The sequence below is a fragment of the Cavia porcellus genome, unplaced genomic scaffold (assembly GCF_034190915.1).
Source record: "Cavia porcellus strain 051 isolate PalLab524CR breed Dunkin Hartley unplaced genomic scaffold, mCavPor4.1 scaffold_4, whole genome shotgun sequence".
Taxonomy (NCBI): Eukaryota; Metazoa; Chordata; class Mammalia; order Rodentia; family Caviidae; genus Cavia; species Cavia porcellus.
This window is the reverse complement of record NW_026947487.1, coordinates 65341515-65365656: the sequence shown is the minus strand read 5'-3', so window position 1 is coordinate 65365656 and position 24142 is coordinate 65341515. Positions and strand designations below refer to the sequence as shown.

At 37.2% G+C, this 24142-nt stretch overlaps 1 protein-coding gene across 2 annotated transcripts; it reads left to right on the top strand.

The window, feature by feature from the left end:
• Positions 1 to 730: 730 nt before the first annotated feature.
• Fgf5 (fibroblast growth factor 5) lies at positions 731 to 19891 on the top strand. 2 transcript variants are annotated; one of them, XM_003477669.5, is made up of 3 exons: positions 731 to 1516; positions 8462 to 8565; positions 18100 to 19891. In XM_003477669.5, the coding sequence occupies exons 1-3, from the start codon at positions 1159 to 1161 to the stop codon at positions 18445 to 18447; spliced, it is 810 nt and encodes a 269-aa protein (XP_003477717.1). In that variant the 5' UTR covers positions 731 to 1158; the 3' UTR covers positions 18448 to 19891. The 2 variants fall into 2 exon arrangements, with proteins under 2 accessions (XP_003477717.1, XP_012996769.1); XM_013141315.3 differs by lacking the exon at positions 8462 to 8565 and having other exon boundaries at positions 734 to 1516; positions 18100 to 18303.
• Positions 19892 to 24142: the final 4251 nt, after the last annotated feature.

Genomic DNA, 24142 nt, shown 5'->3' with positions numbered 1-24142 from the left:
GAGATCCAGGGCACGCGTCATTAATCATTCATTGAGGTCCTTCCTCAGTCAAAGGCAGCTCTGAGTAAGCTGAAGCTCCTACTAGCTAATCCTTCCTGCCAAAGGGATCCTGGGGCGAGAGAGGACAACTGGGCAGTGGGTCACATGTGCTGGTCCCTCTTGCCTGGGTCAGAGAGTGGCTGGGTACCTGTGTGTATGTGTGTGTGTGTGTGTGTTTGGGTGGGTGCGCGCGCCCATCATTCTCCCACGAGGAAAAACAAATTAGACATAATGTTCAGCACCATCCAGCACCGCGAGTCCAGAGTTTCTAACAGGAGAGCAGCTCCAGTCGTGGCACAGTGAGGGGCGTAGCTTCCTAAACGCGATAAACCCATCCCTATCTCCTTAATAAATTAGTAACAAACCAGCCTTCCCAGCAAACCCCGCCACACCAAGCCTTTCCCAACTTGGGCGGTGTGGTTCCAGCCTGTGAAGGCGGCTGAAGCATTCCCGGGGGAGGGGAAGAGCTGATGGAATCCGGAGGGGACAGGAGAGTAATCTGGAAATCAGGTCCTGGGTGGGCATGACTTGCTAAGCCAGGATGCTGGTGCGCGGGAAGGAGCGAGAAGTCACGAAGCCATTTCCATGTTTCCATCCCATTTCTGTCGGGGTCCCCGGCGCGCTCCCAAACCTCGTGGAGCACAATGCCCCGCGGAGGCGGTAGGCTCGCTGGGGGCGGGGAGCGGTGACCCCGGCAGCGCGGAGCGCCGGGGTGCGTGGCTCTAGGGTAGGGCGTCGGAGTGCGGAGTCTCCCGGCCGGGCTGGCGTCCCCTCCCACTGGCTCCGCGTCTCCTCCCTCCTCACACCCCCGCCCCCGGGACCGCGAGTCTCCCTTCCCGCACCGGCCGGGGAGTGCACAAAGCGGCTGGTGAGGGGAAGCGCGGCAGGCGTGCACGGAGCAGTGAGATCACTGGCGTTATAAATATCCCGGTGCCAGCGCCGAGATCGGCTCCGGTGGCCTCTCTCCCGCTCTCTCTCCCCCTCTCCCTCTGCCTTCCCCGAGGCTATGTCCACCCGGCGCGGCGAGGGGGGCAGCGTCAGAGGCACGCAGCCGCGCGGGGGCTCCGGAGCCCAGAGTCAGCCCTGCAAGATGCGTTTAGGACCCCCGCGGCTGGAAGAATGAGCTTGTCCTTCTTCCTCCTCCTCCTGCTCAGCCACCTGATCCTCAGCGCTTGGGCTCACGAAGAGAAGCTTGTGGCCCTCAAGGGGCAACCCGGATCCGCGGCGGCGGCTCGGAATCCGGGAGACTCCAGCAGCAGCCGGAGCGGTAGTAGCGCGACGTCTTCCGCGTCTTCTGCGCCCTCTTCCCCCGCGGCTTCTCGGGGCAGCCAGGGCAGTGGCTCAGAGCAGGGCAGTTTCCAGTGGAGTCCCTCGGGGCGCCGGACCGGTAGCCTCTACTGCAGAGTGGGCATCGGTTTCCATCTGCAGATCTACCCGGATGGCAAAGTCAACGGCTCCCACGAAGCCAATATGTTGAGTAAGTTGCTGGCCCTCCTGAAAACCTGTCCTAGGTGGACGGGCGGCGGGAGGTTCGGGAGGGACAGCGGGTGTTCCCTGGGGCTCAGGCTCACCTCCTGGAGTGGAGGCTCCTGGGGGCAGGCTGGGCGGGGATGCGTCTCCGTGGCGCGCACTCACCCCCTTCGTGGGCATGAGGAATGGCGATCCCCGAGGTATAGGTGACCCAGAGGACGGTGCACCAGCAGGCACCTTGTTCCCAGGATGCCCAGATCCCCAAAACCAGGCTCCAGCAGTGCTTGGGAAAGAACCTCAAACTTCCTTCTCCTCCTGGAGTAAACTGTTCCTGTTTACCTTCTGCCTGTGAACTACGCTGGCATTTTTTATTCAGCATCAAAGTGCCTCCCTTTCCCTGAACATAGCCCAAGTCATTTTCTTTTTTCTGTTTAGACGCAGATCAGATCTTAAATTTTCCCTCCTCCAAGCAGAACTATAAAGCCCAAATTAATATTTTAGGTGTGTATTCATATGAGTATACAGATATGTGTATTGCGCACACGTGTATATACACTTATGTGCACGCACGTGTGGAGAAGGGGGGAGAAGAATCTTATGTGGAGCACTGAAGTGATCTGGGAAACCGGACACGTTTGGAGAAGGAGAAATGATGGACATCGGAATTGTTAACTCCCGTGCTGGTTTTTAGCGACATGACAATACCATGTTAGGAGTATTAAACCTTTGATTCCCTGTACAATTACAGGAACGTTCTTCATTTTAAAAGGCACACAGGAGAGGTTCCATGTGGTGTGCTTTCAAATGGCGCAGGATTGTCTGCAGACCAAGTTTTCAATCTCCCAAGTTTTCTCTATAACGCACTTTTCCTCCTTTCTCTGAACTCTTCCCGTTCACTCCATCTCCGTTTCCAGACCATCGCAGCCACCCCTGTAATTCCCAATTGCTTCTTGGTAATACGGGGCGGAGGAGGTGACTTGGGGATGTGCCAGCGACTGGGGCAATCTCTGCGACACTTTGCCTCAGTTGGTCCCATCGCTTTTTTAGCCAGATAATACCACAGTCAGAAATAATCAGGGAGAATAGAGTTGGCCAAGAGGTAGCATCGCACCTTCTTCCCGCCCAAGAGTCAGTCTGGAAGGAACATGCTCTGGCCCAGACCAAAACCCGATGGGCCTGAAGCTTTCTGCTTATCCAGGCTCGGAGCAGCCTGAGACTTCAGAGTCCGGGTGACCACCTGCTAGGGGCTTGTGAGGCAGGTTTGAAAGTGTAAATGTCGAAGAAATGGAGGCCACCAAGCCTTCTCTGGTGGGTAGGTATGGGGGCTGGTTGTGAGGGAGCTGACTGTACTGGGACAGCAGCAGTTCCACGCCCTGCCCTCCCCCTGTGCCAGTTCGGTCCTTTGGGTGCACGGCTCCAGCTGTCAGATCTCGGTGGCGAGGTGTCCTGGAGTGCCCCTCCGAGAGCTGGTCCTGTCCACCCCAGTGAACCCCAAGGCCTGCACGCGCCTCAGAGGAAGCCTGTTTCCAAGTTCATTTTAGTCTTATCAGATGACTCCTGCCGCTGGTAAGAAAAGGGCATGCCGGTTTGTTGGTGCAAAGCTGAATTCTCAGATTTCCGAGACCTGAAGAGTCTGTCTAAGCATTTTTATTTTGTCCCATTTCAACTCCTTTCTACTACACATAAGCATTTATTCTTCACTTTGGCAATCTTTACTCTTTTATTTTTCTTTTTCCACAAATACTTTCTCTTTTCCCTTCTTTTTGTAATTTATGTAGGAAATCAGCCCAACCAAAGATAACCTTGTAAGACCTAACAGTAGCTAGCAGCACGCAGCAGTTTGGTGCTGAAATGATGTGTCTAGGTGGATTTCGGTGTGCTAGGGCATCTCTGAAAGCCAGGATGATCCCCAAGAATTTACCCTCTTCTCTACAAAAACACCATAGGAGTCAGAGATTCTTGCAGTTTAGGCCTTACTCCCAGGGGGAAGTCATAGAAAAGCAAACAAAGGAAAACAAAACAAAACAAAACAAAAAACAAAACCAAACAGGTCAACTGAGAATGCATTCAGCTAAAGAAATGATCACTACCTGTTATTTCCACGATAAGATTTATTTTAAAATCCACGTTGGACAATATCTGCAAAACAACAGAAATGTTGCCTAAATACTGTGTAAATAAAACTTAATGTTTGAGCTCTTTTCCCATTTTTTCCAATTTAAAACATCCCTTCAAAGTTTAGTCTGTCTTTCACATTACTTGCTTTTATTCTTTCATTCATTTTTGCACCCAGCCTAGGACACTTACCTCACTAAGCATGTTATTTTGCTTACTTTTGTGCTAGCTTTTGTTGTTTTACTTTGTCTTCTGTAAATTTGTCTCACGGAAGAACACATAACTTAAATATTTATGTCAGAATTGCTTTGCTTCCATTGTTCAATTAAGAATTTATAGACATATTTAGTAGGATAGAATGTAATTTTGAAGTTTGAAATGAGTCTCCACTCTTGCATAGGAATGAAAGAAAAGCAGTAGCTTGTTAATTGCAGTTGGTCATTTACTTCTTTGGTGGTAGCACTTGATAATTTCCTGAGATTTTGTAAAATAAGGTATTTGTCATGGACTATTGTGTAAAGTATATGAGGAAACATTTGTTTTGAGTTTTACAAGAGCTGGGTCAGGACCATAGAGGATACATTACTTTTCACCACATCATCTAATCCTACTATTTGCTATAAGCCAGCCACTTCAGAAAAGGCAAAACTTTGCCATGAAACTGCATTCCAATAGGTTCTTTTAAACACAATAAGATTTTTTTATATAGAAGAGGTAAACATATATGTGCTTCCCAATTCTCACTGGCAGATATGAATGTTTTCTAGTTTCAGCATGAAATGCATACTTTGACTATTGATTACATCTATTGGCTTCAGATGTAATTAGTAGTTTAGTATATTGATTAACATTATTTAGTTTCTTTTGCACAATAGTTACTCAGAGCTTTGAAGATGGAAAATGAAACCAAGCTCATTGCATAAAAACCCTTATTATGAGGAAATACTAGGAAAAGATTAAGATGGACAATACAAGAGACTCCATTCAACCATTGCCTTATCTGTTTTCAAGTTTAGTTTCAGTACAATGTTATGTGAACTTGTCTTGGGCCATTGAAGAGCAAGAAATTATATAATGGTTAATTTAGGGTGAAAAAGTTTAAAGCTATATTTTACTGCAAATCATTCATATAATATAAAATTTCTAGTAACGTATTTTGCCTAAGAAACTAGACACATATTTTGAATAAATGATTGGACTAATTTTTAAAAATCTGAATTCATCATCTTTGGTGTCATAGACTGCCTTTAGATAGCCCTCCAAGCCTCGATAAGCCGGAATCTGAAATGTACTATATGAAAAATCTCAAGTGGAAATTTTCTGTTACTAATTTAATCAGCAAAAGCTGCAGCATACATTGGATATTTCTGGATTCAGATTTGATAACTTGGCACAGCCTATCTACTGCTGTGTGAATGAGAATAGAGAAAGTTCCATTTTAAAATATTTTTTCTATGGAAATTTTCAGATGGGTTGTTGAAAGCTTTGAAATGCATACAGAGTCTGCATTTTTCTGGACTTTATTCACCAAGTCTAAACTAATGCAGCCTTATTTTACTGAAAATCCGAAGAGGATTAAGTGAGAGATATAGATATGGGTTTCATTACTGAAATACTATTTCTTCATAAGGTATGCCTCTCCCTATAAGTAAGGGATGAAAAGTATATATAATCTGAATTGCACTAAAAATTCCTGCTTTCTGCAACCTACATGCCAACTCTGCAAGCCTACCAAGAGAGATCACTTTCTTCTGTTAAGCACTGCCCCCTTCTTTTAATGTCTTAACCATGAACATCTTAGGACAGATAGTGCACGACCATTGGTGATTGGACATGGATTAATTTACAGTGAGCCCCCACCCCAGACAGCTGCAGAGGGAGGCAATAGCAAGGAAGTCCTGCCTGAGAAAACATGGGGTGTCCTGAAAAGGAGAAAGAGAGGCTCAAAAGAGACAGTTCACATAGACAGTCATGGACTACGGTGATGTGTGAGGCACATTTAGTCCTTCACATGCTGCTCTTGGCATCCATAAGGTGAACTGTCAATTTTCATCAAATTTATCCTTTCTGATTCCCAATGATAAGGATCCAGGAATTAGTAAAATTTAGAATGCTATTGTTAGTAAAATGTTCCTGGGATTTCTATGCATTGCTTAATGTATGTGGGTATTGAGATGTTAGCTTTAGCATTGTGAAATGGATAGAGTAGATAAGCCTGTGGTCTCTTGGGTAGGAGGAGCAGAAAGCTGAATTGTGAGGCTTGCAGAACTTGCTGCAGTATATTCTAGGAGATAAGGCGTTACGATCTTAACAGAGTTCTTAACAAGATCAGGCCATCATTACCTAATGATTTTTAAGATCAATATGAAAATTGCTATTGTAGAAAAGAATTCCATCTAATCTCGTCTTTTCTCTTCCATTCTTCATTAAATTAGATAGATACACGTATATAATGGAGTATTTTAAAGTTTGCAGCTAAATACAGTACAAGGTTCTAAAATAATACAATCTTTCCATTCTGAGAAAGTGTGTCAAATTTTTATTCTGGAATATATAACAAAAGAAATCATTTAATATGTAATAAACTAGCACTTTCACATATACTATTTAATCTTCTTCATATTTAAAATTGCAATACAAACTATACACAACACATATCGAATATATACTGTGTTGAGATATCAATTAAATGAAGTCTTTCTTTTAAAACAATATATCAGCACACAAAGCAATAATATTTTTATTAAGTAATTTTAAAGTTCTTATATCTTAACATCTTAGAGGTTAGCCTGCAAAAACATACATTAATGAGACTTGTATTTTAATACTATTATACATTTTTCCTTCAATATACAATTGATTTGAATGTGAAAAACCAAGTAGTTTACCAGTATGGAAATAAAATACAGTTTGGAGCCACGAGTCAATTGGAGGAAACTCAGCATAGCCAGGTCTACCCAAGTTGTCGCTTTGGTGTCAGTCATTCCTGTCATAGACGACTTGTCATGTTCTCCCATCTCATTTAACACGTTTACATCATATTCATAAGCACATCCCTGATCTCCCAAATATCTAAAATCGTTAGTGATATTCTCAATATCACTTGTAATTCTGATAGAAATGTAACTTTATATGAGATATTATAGTCATAATTTGATGATGATATTATTATAATGTTACATCTTTGCAATTTAACTTTGTAAAGTTAAATACACTCCATGTAACATATCTTTGTAATTTAGTTTCCAAAGTTAAACACATGACTTTATAAATTCTGTGTGCTTTGTTACTATTGGATAAAATGATAAAGCCTCTAAACGTGTGGGTGTGTATCACAATTTCTATAGCAAAATCTATTGTAAATAGCTTGTCAAAGGAAAGGACTGTAAGACACCAGTTTCTATGGTGTTATCTTCCTAAAAGCAAAAGTAATTCCTTCTAATTTTTTTAATAAAACAATTAAACTGGAATCTCCAGATTTTGTGAGATGTATTTTATTTACTCTGGGACAAGAATGTCTTTCATAAATCCAGTTTTTTAGCTATACTCTTTCCTCCAAGTTCCTTTGAGCTTTCTAATGAAGGGTATTTTTAGAAACTAAGTTGAATAAGTAAGCAGCACTCTTTACTGTAATTATAGATTCTTAGCTGGCATTGTACAATATAAATGCTTCATAACTTTATTCACCTATACATATGTGTAATCCTTCTTGTAAATTGAATAACAAATTTTTCTAGTGACATATCTTGCTGTGATACATACGCTTAGAACAGTGTAGATTAAAACACTGAGTTGTTCTTTTTCTCTCTTCTTTCCTTTCTAGACAGGTCCTGTTTTAGCTCTATATTGTTTTTTTCTTTTTATTTGCTTCTTTGTTTGCTACTTGATATAGTTAAATAACAAAAGATACATTTCTCATATTTCTGTAATATTATATATGAATTTATGATAGATTTCCAATTATATGTAACTATGAATTTCATCTTCTTAAATATTCTATGAAACTGTGGTGATTTTCTTCATCTAGTTCATGTGCACTTTGAAACTATTGCAGAAAACAGAGAAACATTGACTTGATAATGTTAACTATAAAACACAAAATATAAACAAAAGTGTAATAAAATCTCACCAATTTTTTTCAGGAAATGGATCAAAATGCAAGATATCTGAAAGCATAATCCATTAAAAAACTTCACTGAGCCAATAATCCCAAATCATCTTTGCTTTTAGCATCTTACTATGTATAGTCTTTAAATAAGCTAGTCACTAAGCGATTAAGCATGGCATAAATAAATATATACTTTTAAATTGTTATGATTAGAGAATAGGGATTTATTTTACACAAATAACAATTATGTCAAACTTTTGAATTGTTTATACCAGCTGTGAAAACAGACAATGTGCTTTAATCCTAAAAATAATATATTATCTTTAATGGAAAAGTAGTGAGAATCATTTCAAAAATCATTCAGAAAAAAATACGCTTTTTCAATTCTTTTAGAGCTCTTCAAGATACTGGTAGCCAAATCCTTGTTTAGTAAAAGCAACTTAATCATTTGCAGAGACAAAGACAGAGACAGAGAAAGAGGAAAAGAAGGGGAGAGGGAGAAATTGTCAATGAACAAGATTAAAATTTTATATTGAAATTAATCACTTAAAATATATATAAATGTTAGCCTTTTTGAAAACATAGTGAAACTCACCAAAGTGAAGGCATCAAATACTGCTTCTTTTTTTAACCATAGTACTAAAGAAGAGAAAGAATATGTAGAAGTTTAATTCTTCATATGATACATAGAAGAGTCTGTGTTTTATTTTGGGATTTCTGTCATCCTAGGTATTTTGGAAATATTTGCTGTGTCTCAGGGGATTGTAGGAATACGAGGAGTTTTCAGCAACAAATTTTTAGCGATGTCAAAAAAAGGAAAACTCCATGCAAGTGTAAGTAGAACTACTTTATATCTGTTATGGAGCTTTTATATTTGTAACACAGAATGAAGCGATTTTCCAAACCATTAGATAAGACAAACACTTGCTGAGAGAGGTTGATCTTTTTATTTGTAAATTTATATGTGCATATAACCAAGAGAATTGTTATGCGTATCTATAAGTAATCATTTAAACATTTTATTTACTCAAAAAGATATTACAGAAACTACAAATTTTAAAGTAAGCTTATTTGAAAATAATGTCCTCAAAGTTGATGTCATTTCTTTTTTCTTAGAAAGGCCCGAGCATAGAGAAATAGCACAGCAGTAAAATGCTACATAAAATTTTAATTTGCATGTGTATAGTGACCATGTGTGTGTTTCCTAGATGAAGTTCTGGTTTAATTTCCTAAGCTATTAATGATGTAAAAATTAGATATAACACATTTTCACATTTACAGAGATGGAAAATATTAGTAATGGAAAACCTTCCAGACAGATAGTCTATTTGCATTTGAGAAATTTTTTAACTTGTTATTTTTTTACTTCAAATTTCTATGAATTTCTAACACTATTAAGGTGAATTTTGCACTAAACATTTCTTTAGATCATCTGTATATTTTGTAATCCATTTACAAATTATTTCTGTGCTTCATTATGAAAATGCCCACCACCTTCAAGGTATCAGGAGATTTTAAAGATAATATGTTTAGCTTAGTTCTCATGCTCGGAATCTATATCTTTGTATTAGAATGTATCTATGACACTCATAAATGATTTGTTCTTTTTTGGAGGCATATTTTCTTCACATTAAAACATTTTTAAAAAGCAATTCTTCTTTAAAGTTACTCCTTTAATATTTATTCCTTAATTCTAATTAATACATTTCCAAATTGTCACCTTTCTAATTTAGACAGTTTAGTTCAGAATGAAATTAGTTGAGACTTACTATTTATGACTTTTATCTGTACAATTTTGAAAAATTCAGTGACAATTCTACTTGATTCTACATGTAAAATTTTTACAATTTTCTTTTACTTGGCACCTAAAAGTAATTTGTTAATAACTTTTGAAGGGCACTATAGAGTTGGAGCAATTCCTGTAATTATTTGAAGGTTAAATGAACTCATTTGTATAAGAAAAGGAAATTTCATGCATTGTAAATGCTCAATGAACATTTCTTATTATATGTAATAACCTAACTATAATATAGGTATGTGATATGTAATATATCATATATATAATGTAGAAAAGCTAACTATAATATACATATAATATGATAAACCAGTAATATGCCAGTTTACTAAATGAATGGAAACCTTTGTTAAAATTTTTAATCATTCATTACAAAAATTGTAAAATGATCTACCTGTTTAATTTGCTCATCTGGCTGTTATGCTGTAGCACCCTGTAATATAGTAATCTATAAAATAATTGCTCAGCTTAAGCAATTAAAAATAATTGATTTTTATTTATTTGGTTTTAGAAGCAAAACTTTGCATTATGAAGCATACATTTCATCTTGAAGCCATATTTGATTTTTAAATCTCCGTATACAGACTATAAAATAAGGAATAAATACTTCTGAACAAAATAATTTTTCTCAGTCTACTTTAAAATTGTAAAAGATTAGAAGACCTTCAGGAGCTATGCACTATAATACATGAAGAAACTGTTTTATTGTGTGTGAAAATCTTAACTTTGAAAAATTCTGAAACATGCACTAGTACATAAAAAAACCATTAAATTTGGAGCAGGTTAAGGATAATTGCTACAGAAAGCAAAGTATTATAAATGGATGCCAATTAGAAAGGTCAAACTAAGAGGTCAGAGTACATAATTCCTCTGTCAAATGGCAAGTAACAAATTTCTAGAAATTTGACCCAAATGTCTAAGGATGACTGGTGGAAATAATGCAGATAATGCAAAAACAGCATCTGTTATTTTTTCTCATCTTGGCAGGCTAAAGTTATTTCATGGAATAATGACTTTTAAACAGTACAAAGAAAGTCTTGCTCTTGTCATTCATTGAAGCTCTTTGATATAAAAGTCATTCCGAGGACTTCAAGCTGAATTGTAGATAAAAATTAAGCCCCGAGATGATGTGGATTCTTTTTAAACAGTTGTCCAAGCCTACTTTCTCTTATCTGAGCTTTTTTAGCACTTTTCTCTACATGGAAACTTAATTAAATTATAAAATGATTTATTTTTAAAGAAGTTGAATTCAGAAATTATCTTAATCCTAACAATTATCAGTTTTATGCCCAGCTGGTTTCTTTCCTGTTTTTAGTTTCTAGTTAATTAAACATGTTCAAAAATCTTCTTGTTACTTTAAATACAGTATGATTATTGGTTTAGTTTTGATTTTTGCAGTTACATCATCACCAAAAGGGCAATTAACTCATACTCTTAAGGTTAGATGTATAACTTGTGAGTTGGTCTAAATTAATAATTATGCAGCAGCATTTAAAGCATACCTTTAAAGTTCTATGTGCAAAGTAAATGTGGAGAAGAAATGTGACATATTCATATAATTTTAGGGAACATAATCCCCCAGTTCACTGGGAAATATGTATAGGTAATTGTAGATCTTCATCACTGTATTTACAGTAAAAATCAATATTAGAAATTAGTTACCATTATCCCAGGCAGGGATAATATATTTTCATAGTTCTATAAAAGCTCTTGCACTCACATTACCCTGTTAGATAATGAGGTGAGGAAAGAGGCTGAGAAGTTAAATTATTTTCGTAAAGTTACACACTTTAACAAGTGACTGAACCAGAACTACATCCACTTAAAATTTTTTTCTCTCTCTCTTTAAATGTTTTAATGCTAGTTAGATCAGAGTTAACTTGAAAGCAAATACTACATGTTGGAACCAATTACATTCTTTTCACCTACATAGAGGAATTAATAAATACATGATTTAGTAATATTTTTGTATAATGTGTAAAAAATTAATACTGTGGCACATCTTTAGACTGTTTGTAGCACTCTATTAGCTAAATAGGCAATTTTAGATATGTAGTTAAAATTGCAAGATTCCTTCTTGTTGTCCTTCATACAGAACACTTTTCATCCTGCTCTTTTTTGCCTCTTAAACCCTCCCTTCCTTCTGTCTCTGAGACTGGATTTTAGAGTCTAGACAGGAGGGCCTGTGTCTGCCATGAGACTCAGCACAGACTTACAAACGTTGGTTATTCAGCATGGCCATGCATTGCTCAGAGAAACACTTTTAAGATGAAATCTCCAAACACCAAAGATTTGTTTTGTTCATAGAAATCGTCACAAGATGGCAAACTGCAAGCTGAGAATGATTAGACTGAGGCAGCAGTGATGTTGAGTTTGCTGATTCATGAGAGAAGTCTCATTTCAACTTCGCTGTCTAGATACGCTGGGCTCCCTGCACTCTTTCTAACCTGACAGCTATTTCAGCTCCCTATAAAACCTTTAGGATACTCTAAGTACACAGTGTGGTTGAATTCCTACTGTACGTGGCGGGGGTGTCTCAGTGTTCTTTACAGGAAGAAGGTGTATGGTCTTCTAGAATATGTCAGGAATCAGGGAGAGTGGGAGGAGATAATTGCTTCCCAGACAGCCACGAGGTTAGTCAGAGCCATCCCTGTGGCCTCTGCCTTTTGTCTCAGCACATCCCCATGCAGAGGTACTTTTGGAGACTGAGTGCCCTTCTCTGTTTCTCTGTTTCCCATCTGTGCCTGCTCCCTCAGAATGGAAGCCCTTATTGAAAGTCTCTGGATTTTTTGTGGTAGGGCCAGTTTGCAGATTTAAAGCCCTGGAATACAAGGTTGAGGATACAGATCACCCAAGGACAAGTCCAACCCCATTACCTACTGTGTCTTTTTACTATTTATATTCCTTAACTTTTATTATAACAAAAAGGGGAAATTATAGTAACCATGTATCATTGATGATGGAGCGTTTTAAATGAGATGGTTTGTATAAAACACTTAGTAATGCCTAGAGAGTATTTAGCACTTAACATTCAAACAGATCTTCCTGAATTTGCCCTCTAGCAGCTGTCTGATGACCCTCAATTTCTGTCTTTATGATTTTAGTGTTAGGCAGCTGTGACCTTTCAGTTATTTAGACAGGTTTCTAATCCTGTTTGTCATTGACCTTTGTTCTTTGGTGTAGACATTTTATTCTACAAGAGCCCCTTATTGATGGGATTTTATTTTTTCTAGGAAACCTAATTTGTAAGCAGAATCTCTTTAACTTCTGCTCTTAAAGACACAAAGATTTTCTAAGGTCATAATCTTGTACTTTCTTCCAGCCCTACTGCTTGTATTGTTTTTCCCTAAAAGATGTCAATCCTGGGAAAGATAGTTATCACATATTCTTCAACCTTTTAATAGATGATGTAAGATATCCCCTTACTTATCTGGGTAAAATATGTTAGCTTATTTTAAAGATTCAGAGAGAGGCATGTGGTGGGATTATTTTTATTTCTCAGGGTTTTAGGGGATCATATTTGGAAGGAAAGCTAATTGCAGCGTTTACGAAATAGGCATGGAATGTATGCTTGATCAGCCCTAAGGAAGGACCAGAACATCCTCCTTGCCTGGTTGCAGAGGTTGCCAGCTGGCTGGCCCTGAGGAGAGGCTGGACTGGACTTCCGGCTCTGGGGGCTGAGGGAGGAGTAGGCAGCAGCCCCTAAAGCTGGGCATGTTTACTGAAAGGGAAAATGGAGGCTTGAGCAATACTTAACATTGGCTTTGAAAAATAACCTATTAAGCTCTACTCTGTCAGTCAAAACTATGAGCTATATCAAGGCGTCTGCACAAATACTGACTTTACTCTGTAAGAACTTTCCATTTATGATGGTAAAATCAAGTGTCTCATAACTGAAGAGGAATAGAGCTCTACTTTTCTGATTTTAAGGTCCATCCCTTAATTTGTGCAGTCTGGAAAACCGGCAAAAAGGCCTACTTTATTAAGGAAATTTTGGAGTGATGAACTGATGTACAACATCAGGGATTTATGTCAAGGGTTGGAGTCACATTGCTCTGACATCTAGGAAGGCACTTGTCTTTTCTCAGTATTGTAACATAGAATGACTCAGCAGGATTGTAAGAAAGCTGGGCAGATGGTGTGGGTTTGCACAGTATTATGGCAAGAGCTTTAGTCCAGTCTGGCACTTGATATATGTGGGATGTTAAGGGGCTCATTTTCCTTACTTCTCTGATTCAAAGTCAAATAATTAATTGTATTCAAATAGGATGGAGTCACTGTAAAAAGTCAATAATACAGGCAAACCACTGGGCACAGACTAGCTTTCCATACCCAGCTTTGTACAGCTAGTAAGGGCATCAGAACAAAAGCTGCTATCTACTGTCATGAGTCTCTTTGTGGGTTTTTAACCTCACTTGCTGCAAATCACCTGGGATGCTGGGTGGTACTGAGTCCAGCTTCTGACTTCACGCTTACTAAGTCAATCTTTGGAGATGGGAAGAGTCTGCCTATTAAACTGGCTCCCTAAGGAATTGTAAGACAATTCACGAAATTAGGAAGGAAGATCCTGTGGTTGATATTTCTCACTACATAGGAAGATTAGTTAGTGTTAAAGCCAGCGTGCGTACCTCCTTGGTTGCTCAGCAGGCAGAACTGAGATATCAAATGGACAGATGTACAGCATCAAGCAGACCAATGGCCCATGCTGGGGGGCGGATAGTAGGGAAGGGGCCGACTGATCCACATGCATTTCATGCAACACAGAGTGATGGGCAGTCCCTCTGGGTGCACAAAGCTCGGCGTCAGGCAAAGCCACACCAAGTGGCCTGAAATGGGGTAGAGAACCAAAAGGAGGCATGGGAAACAGAAGCATGCATGAGTGAGGCTTGCAGCAGAGGAACTTTGCTTGAGCACAATTTGGTTAGCAGTTGTTTTTACTATGGTTCACACTAAGGTTTTAATCACTTAGACATAGTTAATTATTTCTTAGTGTAAGATTTCGGGGATAACAAAGAGGCAAGTCAAAGAAATCAAGGTGAAATAGAGAATTAAATTTGTCTACATACTTCACAGATTTTGAGGCTTACACTGGTGTGCACCCAAATTCACTTGTATCACTATACCTGAATATTCACTTCCATAATTACACAAAATGTGAACTGTTATTTTTTTAAAGTCCATTATGTTGACTTTATTTTTCCTAGGGAAATAATACTTCTTTTGTTTGTTTGCTTGCTTTTTAAGACAGAGCCTCCCCATGTAGTCCAAGTTGGCCTTGAGCTGGCAATTCTCTGTCTCAGCCTTACAAGTGTTGAGACTGCAGACATATAACACCTCACTCAGATCCTTAGGTATTCTAATACTCTAGAATTTAAAAAATATACAGTTTATTAAAGGACTTCTTGCAATTCAAAGGAGAATTTAAATGTGGAAATTACTCTGGACAATTTATTATCCAGAATTGCCTATTATTATTAAATGTGTATGCTACAATCTGTAGCTAAGACCTATGCTTTCTGGATGGGCCTGCTACCAGGATGTCACATGCATGACATTACATACACAGGTGCTCTGCTTAGGGTTACCCTCTTGTCTAAGCAAAGTTATGATACTGACAAGAGCAGTCAATCTTTTAGGAAGAAATTGGATCTCCTCATTAAAAAGTCACTAAAATTTTGTTTCCAGTGGTTCTCTTCCATCAGAGCTAGAATAATTTTTCAGACAAAACATTAAATGAGAAGTCAACTAAGAGAGTCAAAACAGTCTGACTGCCTCGACTCCTATAGGATTTGGGATGGCTGAGGGGCTTTAGTAGTGTGTGTGTTCTCAGAACCCTGAGAATTGTTTCCCTGTGAGGCAGGTGGTCCTTAAAAACCTATAGCCCGAACAGTCTTCTCCTTCAAGGCTCCTTTAAAGAATGTGGTTCTCAGGAAGAAAGAAAAAAGTTATAACATGGAATGATTTTATGTAGTGAAGTATGTGGATTTACACACATGAGAAATTCTAAGAACTGATGCGGACTTTTCAATGTGCTATGTTGTGTGTGTGTGTGTGTGTGTGTGTGTGTGTGTGTGTGTGTGTGTCTGTGTGTGTCTGTGTGCCTGTGTGTGTCTCTGTGTGCTCATCAGCCATATCAGTGGAAAAATAACATGTCCTTTATTTTCTTAGACAATATAAGGGGAAATAAAGACTAAATAATGCAGTGCATTTTAAAACCAAAATTGGGTAAAGCAATCACTGCTACTTTTGTGAAACAGAGGTAGGAATAAGGTCAAGCTAAAGGATATTCATATAAAAACCATTATATATATATAATAAATATGGAATGTATGTTATCAAACTTCTTTTCCTAAAAATACTTTTCTGTGAGTATGTGGTACTAGGAATCGAACACAGGGCCTCATATCTGTTAAACAAATGGGAAGTGTTCTCCTACTGAGCTACAGCCCCAGCCTCTGTTATTCTTCTTCATGAAATGTTCATGCCATTCTACAGTGCTTATTTTTTTATGGAGCTGGAAACATTTCAGATGGCTATAGAATTTATTTTAAAATAAAACTTTGAGATTATTTAATTAAATGAGAGTGCTTTTAAGAGCACAGCAGCTGTAGACAAACTTATATATAATTTGTAAAAAAGTATTTTTAATAAAAAAAAATGGGAAGCAAACTGTGCTTTTCAACAGTGATGTCCCTGCGGCCCCCTTGGTTCACATGTAGGCCGGCAGGCTGTAGCACCGTAAGAGAGGAGCTCCACTCACACGGTGGCTTTTCGACACGCTTGCTCTCAGCCTGCTGGAGATCAAATCCAGACATCCGCCTGCTGAGTTGTGGAAGATGTAGATACATGGCTTCATAGCTCCCAATACAGAGCCTACAGAGCTTACTGCACCTAAAGGCAGATAACTCAGGTACACTGTTTCACATAAGGGAAGTATGCTGCTGCCCATGCTCTGATACTGGCTGTCTTCTGATACTGTCAGTGCTCTGCACAACAGTGGACCTATATAATTTGCCTAGCAGTATTCAGATTTTCAGGTAATGATGTTGTTACCTGTATTGAGAGAAGAGTTTGCCATATTGTAAAAAAAGAATCATTTAATCCAGTATAGAATATCTTGCCTAATACAGAATTATACACCTTTTAGAGTTTTCATATATGAGAATGAAAAAAAAATTTTCTGAGCCAAGAAATTCTATGAAGGAAGCTCCCTGCCCTTGTGAAACTTGGTAGTCTGGACTAGTGCAGGAATTCAATTCCTTAGAGTTTATGGACTTGTGAATTCACTGAAAGTTACGGATCTCTCCCAAAGAAAGATTGTGTGGATTCTCACAGAAGCCCTACAATTGTAAGCTTTAAGGATAAGGAGCCAAAGGTTAAGAGTTCGTTTGGCAGAGATGGCATTTGGTAGCATTTCTGACCTAATGCTCATGCTCTTTATCCCATTCGTTTTCTCAAAATTCCTCAGTACGGCAAACCAAGCCCTTTCAACCTCTTCTGTTCTTTCCCTGACGCACCCACCTAGAAGTCACACTGAACTGCTTGCAATTATTCCAAATATCTTGTTCACCTTCGAGCGCACTGCTCCTGCTCCCCACATGTTCACTGCCGACTCGTCTCCCTTGCAATGCCTAGCAGTACTTGAAGACTCCTCTCAAATGTCAGACTCTTTTAGGAAGATTTTTCTGCCCTTTTCCCTGCCCTCTCTTCAGTGCCCTTTTTTTGTCATCATTGTATCTTCACGTGCTGCTGCCACAATTCCGTTTATCAAACTACCCATGAATGATGATGTCTTCTGGTCTGTTTTTCCATCACTCTGTTACTACTTCAAGGCCAAATATTGTGTGTGTATGTGTGTGTGTGTGTGTGTGTGTGCAAGGTATGGCTGAAACGTTGCTTGTGACTCTGGGATGTTTTTTCTTCTTGGCCTCAGATGCACTCTCCTGTATCCTACTTGTGAAGATACAGTTTCTCTGAAAGAACGCTAACATGTGCATTATCAATAGGGCCATATGCTCCCCTTCTCTCAGCAACGTGACTTACACTGATCACACTGAAATATGCACGCTTGTTCCAAAGGAATAATCTGACCCCATTTCTTAAAAAGCAGTGTCTTCTCAGACATTTGTTTCTTTGTAATATAGTTCTCCTTTTTCTTGGTGACTTAAAGGAAAAATTCTGCAAAGAAATTTAACTACAAAGTATTTTTAAAACAGCAACAGTATTTAAATGCATTCTATTAAGAGTTTTTAATGTTTAAATGAAGAGTTCCAATTATCATTTGTATTTACATTGGTATTATGTCACCAAGCACATAGTGAATAGGAATCATCGTTTCAAAGATAAATAATGTAGGGATATAGAAACAAAAATGGAAATTTTAAAACAACCTTAAAAGAAGCAAATAGAGAGCATTATAGAGAATGCATTATAGAGAAAGCATTATAGAAAATGGAGGAGACAAGCGAGGGATCAATAAAATTTTTGATTTGTCTTTTTGATTTAAGACCACATTTTATTATAAGCTGAAAATATTACTACAATTTAATTTTCTTCTTCTTTTCTCCTGTAGGCCAAATTTACAGATGACTGCAAGTTCAGGGAACGATTTCAAGAAAACAGCTACAATACTTATGCTTCAGCAATACACAGAACTGAGAAGACGGGGAGGGAGTGGTACGTAGCCCTGAATAAAAGAGGGAAAGCTAAGCGAGGCTGCAGCCCACGGGTCAAACCCCAGCACGTCTCTACCCATTTTCTACCAAGATTCAAGCAATCGGAGCAGCCAGAACTGTCTTTCACTGTTACTGTTCCTGAAAAAAAGAAGCCGCCTAACCCCGTCAAGCCAAAGGTCCCCCTCTCCACGTCTCGCAGAAGTCCCAACACAGGGAAATACAGACTCAAGTTTCGCTTTGGATAATGCTTGTGTTGGCCTTGGGAGAAACCCTTGTATTCATTCCATCAGGAATTTCTACAGGTGTCTTCCAAGCTCTGAAGAAAAATTTTCGGACACAGCTTCAGCTAACCTTACACTGTCTGGAAGCCAGGTCACTTGTTTCAGTTGGACTGAAACAAAACTGTTTTTTGATAGGAATGGAACTGGAATTCCTTGTACCACTACAAGGAATATACTGCTTTGGTTCAGGAACACGGAAAGCCTTTTGCTTTCTACTTAGGGGATATTTAGAATTCTGCATTTCAGGAAGTTAAATAGCCTGGACTTTGTATTTTTGACTTTTATAGATCTACTCAAAAATACATTATGCATTTTTATTTTTGGTTTCCAAAGAATATTTTGATGCAGATAAAATATTTTATTAACTTTTTTCTTTTATTTTTAAAGTAACTCTGCATTGAGCATATTTTCTTACTTTTCTTATTTCAATTAATATCACATTAGTAATCATTTTAATGCTGTTTATGAATTATAAATAAGTTTGTAGCTTATTTGTAACATGGATTTCTTTTGTATTTTTCTATTCAATACTTTATTGTTATTTTTAGTTTTTTTTTTTCTTAGCCACACCTCAGGTAATGTTTAGTTCTACATTATAAAGTGTTTAAATTCTCTTGCATAGCACCAAAGGCTCGGTTTGAATTTGTATGTGTTTGTATGTGTAAATTCACGAAATGTGGAACCTTACCCTTTTAGTGGCTGAGTTGTATAGTAATGGTTAGAAGTAAGAAGAAAAACCTAAGGACATTTTGATGGAATTAAATGTAAGAGGTGAGGAGTAAGGTTAGAAGTGAAAGCACACTACGCGTGTAGCACTGATTGGGATCTAATTCTGTCTTCCTTTGCTTCACCTTTTACCTACCGCCTGCCCTCATTCTTGAACAGCTGAAGGAATACATATTATCTGTCCATTAAGCATACGCTGTGAAATCAGAGAGCTTAAAAATGCTTCTGTGAGCCTCTGCCATGCTTACAGTGTAGATCCACAGGGAGCGTGACCACTCAGAGGGGGGAAGATGGAGCCTGAATGAGAAGAATCACTGAACAGCTACCCATATCAAGTCATTCTGTCCAAATATTCATATTACTCAAACATCCTTTGGGTATCCCATCCTAAAAGTAACAATTCCAGTGAATAGATCTGCCCTTTTATAAGGAAACTTTCTGATGTATATTTTAAAAAAGCTGGCTTGTGATATGGAAAACTTAACGTAGCAATTGGATGAGTTGAAAATGACATTTCATTGTCAACCCAAGTGCTGAATGATGCACATAAATCACAGAAAAGTTAACTTATGAATATTTACAAAATATATTTTCTTGGGCGATAATTTTTATGGTGTTCTATGGAATACAGTGTTCATCTTATATTCAGAAATGTTGCAATAAAAGGTGTAGTTTGTGGGAAGGAGTATGTTTTTCTTAGTAAAAGCAAGAGTTCACAGAAATTTTGGCTTGTGTTTAAATATGTTAATACTGGTAAAATTTTTCGTGAAACAAAATATGGCTAATTTTGGTGCAAAGACAGTAAAAAGTCATCAAAATTAAACAGTACCACACATACAGATTGCTTTATTTTATTGGGGACAAACTATACATTATGTATATTATATAAAAAGTCATCCATTAAAACATTATATATACACTCTAGTATAGTAGTTTATTATAAGCCAAAAATTTGATTAAACACTGTTTGCATTTAATGCATGACTTTTAAAAAGTATACAATGAAATGCCACAAACGTTTTAATTGTTTTTACTTTACTTGTTGGTTAAATGAAAAATGACATTTTGCAAAGATTTGTCCAACTCCTGTTTCAGCTGACAATCACATATGCATAGTGTAAAGCTACACATACTCTTCTACTTTATTGTAATCTATTATTAAGAATCATGTACTGTTATTAAGTTTTTAGCATATAGAAAGTTTAGTAAGAAAATAAGGCTACTAAATGTATATATAAATGGGAAAGGAAAAGGCAATGATGATTAAAACAAGCTAGATTAGTGAATATATAAATAGCATAGGCTAAATGAAATGGTTTAAACTGAAAAAGAATAGCTGATTTTGTATTCTTAGCCTGACTTAATTAACATAGGAAGACTGAAGCATGGTAGTTACCAAAAATATGTTTTGCCAGTTAAAGATCAATAAATTCAAATTTTAAAGCCAAGTTAAAATTAAAAGAAAAAATAAATTACACTTATTTTTAGTTTATTTGTCATACACAATGATATTTAATTAATCCACAGAAGCATAAGGTTATTCAAATTAATTAAGTAAATGAATTCATATGCAGATAACATGTATAAATGTAACTTCTTACAACTTTTTAAAAGAGTTCATACATTTTAAATTTTAGAGTTATTTTTAATAACTAGACTCATGCAATAGTGAATAAAGTTGCTTGATTGTGGTTATGTTCATCTAAAAATGTCAAGGTATTTTACACTAATATTTAAGAACTCATTTGTCTGAAAGAGAGATGATAAATGTTTTCAGACTGACCTTTCCATTTCATTAATTATATTATGTTTAGCTTTTAATTTAAAATATTCTTAATTCAAAGCATAAATAATGATAGAGCTTCCCAATAAGATGACACTATGTTTTTTTCTTCACAAATTTAGAGGGAAATTATTTATTTTTCTCTGAAAAAATTAAATTGAGGATATGAGTGTGTGCAAATTACCTTAGTTCTTTAAATTTGAGTTACAGTCCTATAGCAGCTCATAATTATGTGACAGTGATCAGCACAATACTGCATGTGTGTGTATGCACATGTATACCCATGCATATGTAATGCAGTACTATCAGTCAGGGCAAATAGGCTCTATAAAATTGATCTTGAAGTAGGCAACTAAATGATTTTCTCTCTATTGACATTTTTTAACTCTCCCAAATGAAGGAGAGATTGAGCCTCATTTTTCACATTATTAATAACAAGGTAAAAATATTACACTAATCAAAAACTGAAAATCTGGCTCATTTTTACAGTTGCAGCAGATTGTCTATAGGGCTATTCTTAATAACAGAATAGTATTGTAGACATTGCTGCAATGGAAAGAAACAAAAATGCCTTGCCAGAGAAATTCTACACATCCTTTAAGATTTACTTTAGTGCTAAGTCTCTGTTCTGATTACATAAAATCTGTTTTTAAAAGTAATCATTTTTTTAAAAAAATGTTTGAAAGAAAGGAAATTTTAGGAAAGGAGTATGGCTCGTAAAGTCAGTGGAGGCCTTTGTACATCCAAGAATCTCAGCATTAAACCAGTCAAATGAGCTACAAATCATCAAGCAGCATTTAAGCAATTTTAAGTTAAACAATATATTAAATTATAAATCAAGTGTTGGTATATACGTTTTAGTTTATTAAATTAGTTTCTGTCTTGTCTCTACCAGAGTTATCTCAAGTCACTCTCTAGCCCTCATTTTGACCTCCACCATTTGATTTCTAACATCATTTTCAGCTTATCATCAGTAATTCTATGAGTTTCTAAATATTGACAGCTCTATTGAGGTCCAGAAAAAGTACCTGGATCCTCTTATGAAACTAATATTCTATGCTCAAATAAACCAAACAATCACATGAAACAAACTATCAATAATGTAATAGATATCAATATTGTTTGAAAAGTTTTTTCAAAACAAAATACATAAGGGTGTAAAACACCTACCCAAGTTTGCCTCCCCTAAAAACAAAAAACAAAACAAGCAAACAAAAAACAACTGGATAAAGACGAAATTAGATCAAGAGATTTACAAAAATGGGACCAAGTCTGAGTTTAACATTTTTTCAAGGACAGCAAAAATTTGAATGAATCAGAAGTGTTGATTGGAGTAATAGTGCTATTGATAATAAAAACCTCTAGGACCTTAAAGATGTAATTTTTGAGCACCCTTTTTGTAAGTAAAATTCTACCTACCACAAGAAGTCATTTAGATGTTCATAAAGAAATATGAATAATCTTTTCTTGACATCAGCATTCCAAATAAGGATAGTTCATGATGCAACTATCTTTTATCTTTCTCTACTTTCCCCACAACTTGGGAATCTTTAAAAACTTGCCTTGCACAGGCCAGTGAAGTATCTTTTATTGCTTAATATGTGTATGCTTAGTATGCTTAATATCTGTATATTTTTGTAAATGCTTATATCAATGTATTTTCATATTTCAAATTTCTCCAGGGACTTTATCCGCTTTCTTCGTATTTCACCCCCATCTAAAATCAAGCTAATAAAAAGAACATAAGAAATGTTCATAGCTGATAACAATTTTGAATGATGTATTTATCTGACTTAAACACTTGAGGCTACTAAATATTCTACTTGTTCATAGAACTTAGTATATACTTATATTCTTAGGTCTTTGGCATATGTTAGTTGGTCAAAAATTCTTTTGGGATGGATAGAGTTGCTGAATAAGATTTATTCAATCAAGATGAAGGTGACAGATAAGAGAATTAATATTGCAGCAGTTGAGATAGCTCCTAGCGTAGGAATAAGGACTTCTGTTCCTTCACTAGACTTGATTTTCACAAACAAAAAATGTTGAGACTAACTGAAACTATCAGCACTTACAAACATCATTTAGGTATGAATAAATTAGACATAATACGACACTTTTGACTTTATTGGCAATCACAAAAATAATTTGCCATGCTAATCCTTTTAGTTTGGAGATTGTAGGCCAAACAAGCAGTGTAGCAGGATGTCAGTAGGTATCAGTAGGAGAATGAAGACATTTCTTTTTGGTAATGTATTTCTAGATGTGTTTTTTCTCCCCTCACTCAGTTAAATTCACCCAGAGAAGATGAACTCTTTTATTTTATTCTTTTTAACCCTACAGAGAGATTAGAGAATGCATAATCACACAGTGACAGGTCCCGTTCCAATGTGTTTCTCATTAAATTCTCTGTCGCTCCCTCTGTGGGAAACTGGAAACTTTATCAGATTGTCATGCAGGGAGGTGAATTTCTGCTGAGGAGGCACCACAATGTCTTTTACTCTCCAGAGAGCAATTATTGTTGTGCTTCCTACAGCAGCACTTCATTTTAAGATAGGGCTCTCCTGGCAGGGTACGTGCCTTCCTTAACCTGTTTCCATAATTGGGCATGGGTTATATATTTACATTTTTAAAAAATTGCTAGTTGTCCTATATTTGCCTTAATAAAAGACCCGTGAGAGTGATTGGACCTGTCTATTAGAATAGTACAGGGGTAAGGAGAATTTACAAAGACTTATCTGAAGAAGCATGTGAGACAAGAGTTTAAATTTGGGAAAGGAAAAGCAGCATAAAAGTAGTACATTTTTAGTGAATCCCCCTTTTTTCATGAAGGATGACAAAAGGGCTTAAGTGGCTAAAGCATAACAGTCATCACAATGACTTTGATAAACCCCTTCTGCAGCTGGAACTCCTATAAACTGTGATTAGGAGGGAAATTCATGCTTATTTAACCTGCACATAAGTTATGTCACTGTGTAAGAAAATTGGGTCTGCTCCAAGAGATGGTTTGTTTCACCTTAGGAATCATATCTTAGATGCTTAGCCTTTGCTATCTAGAGAACAAGAGACTAAATGAGAGAAATATGCTTCCGTCGGTGTAGAGCATAATTTGAAAGCTCTCTCTACTCGTCAAGGGAGTTGAATGTTTAA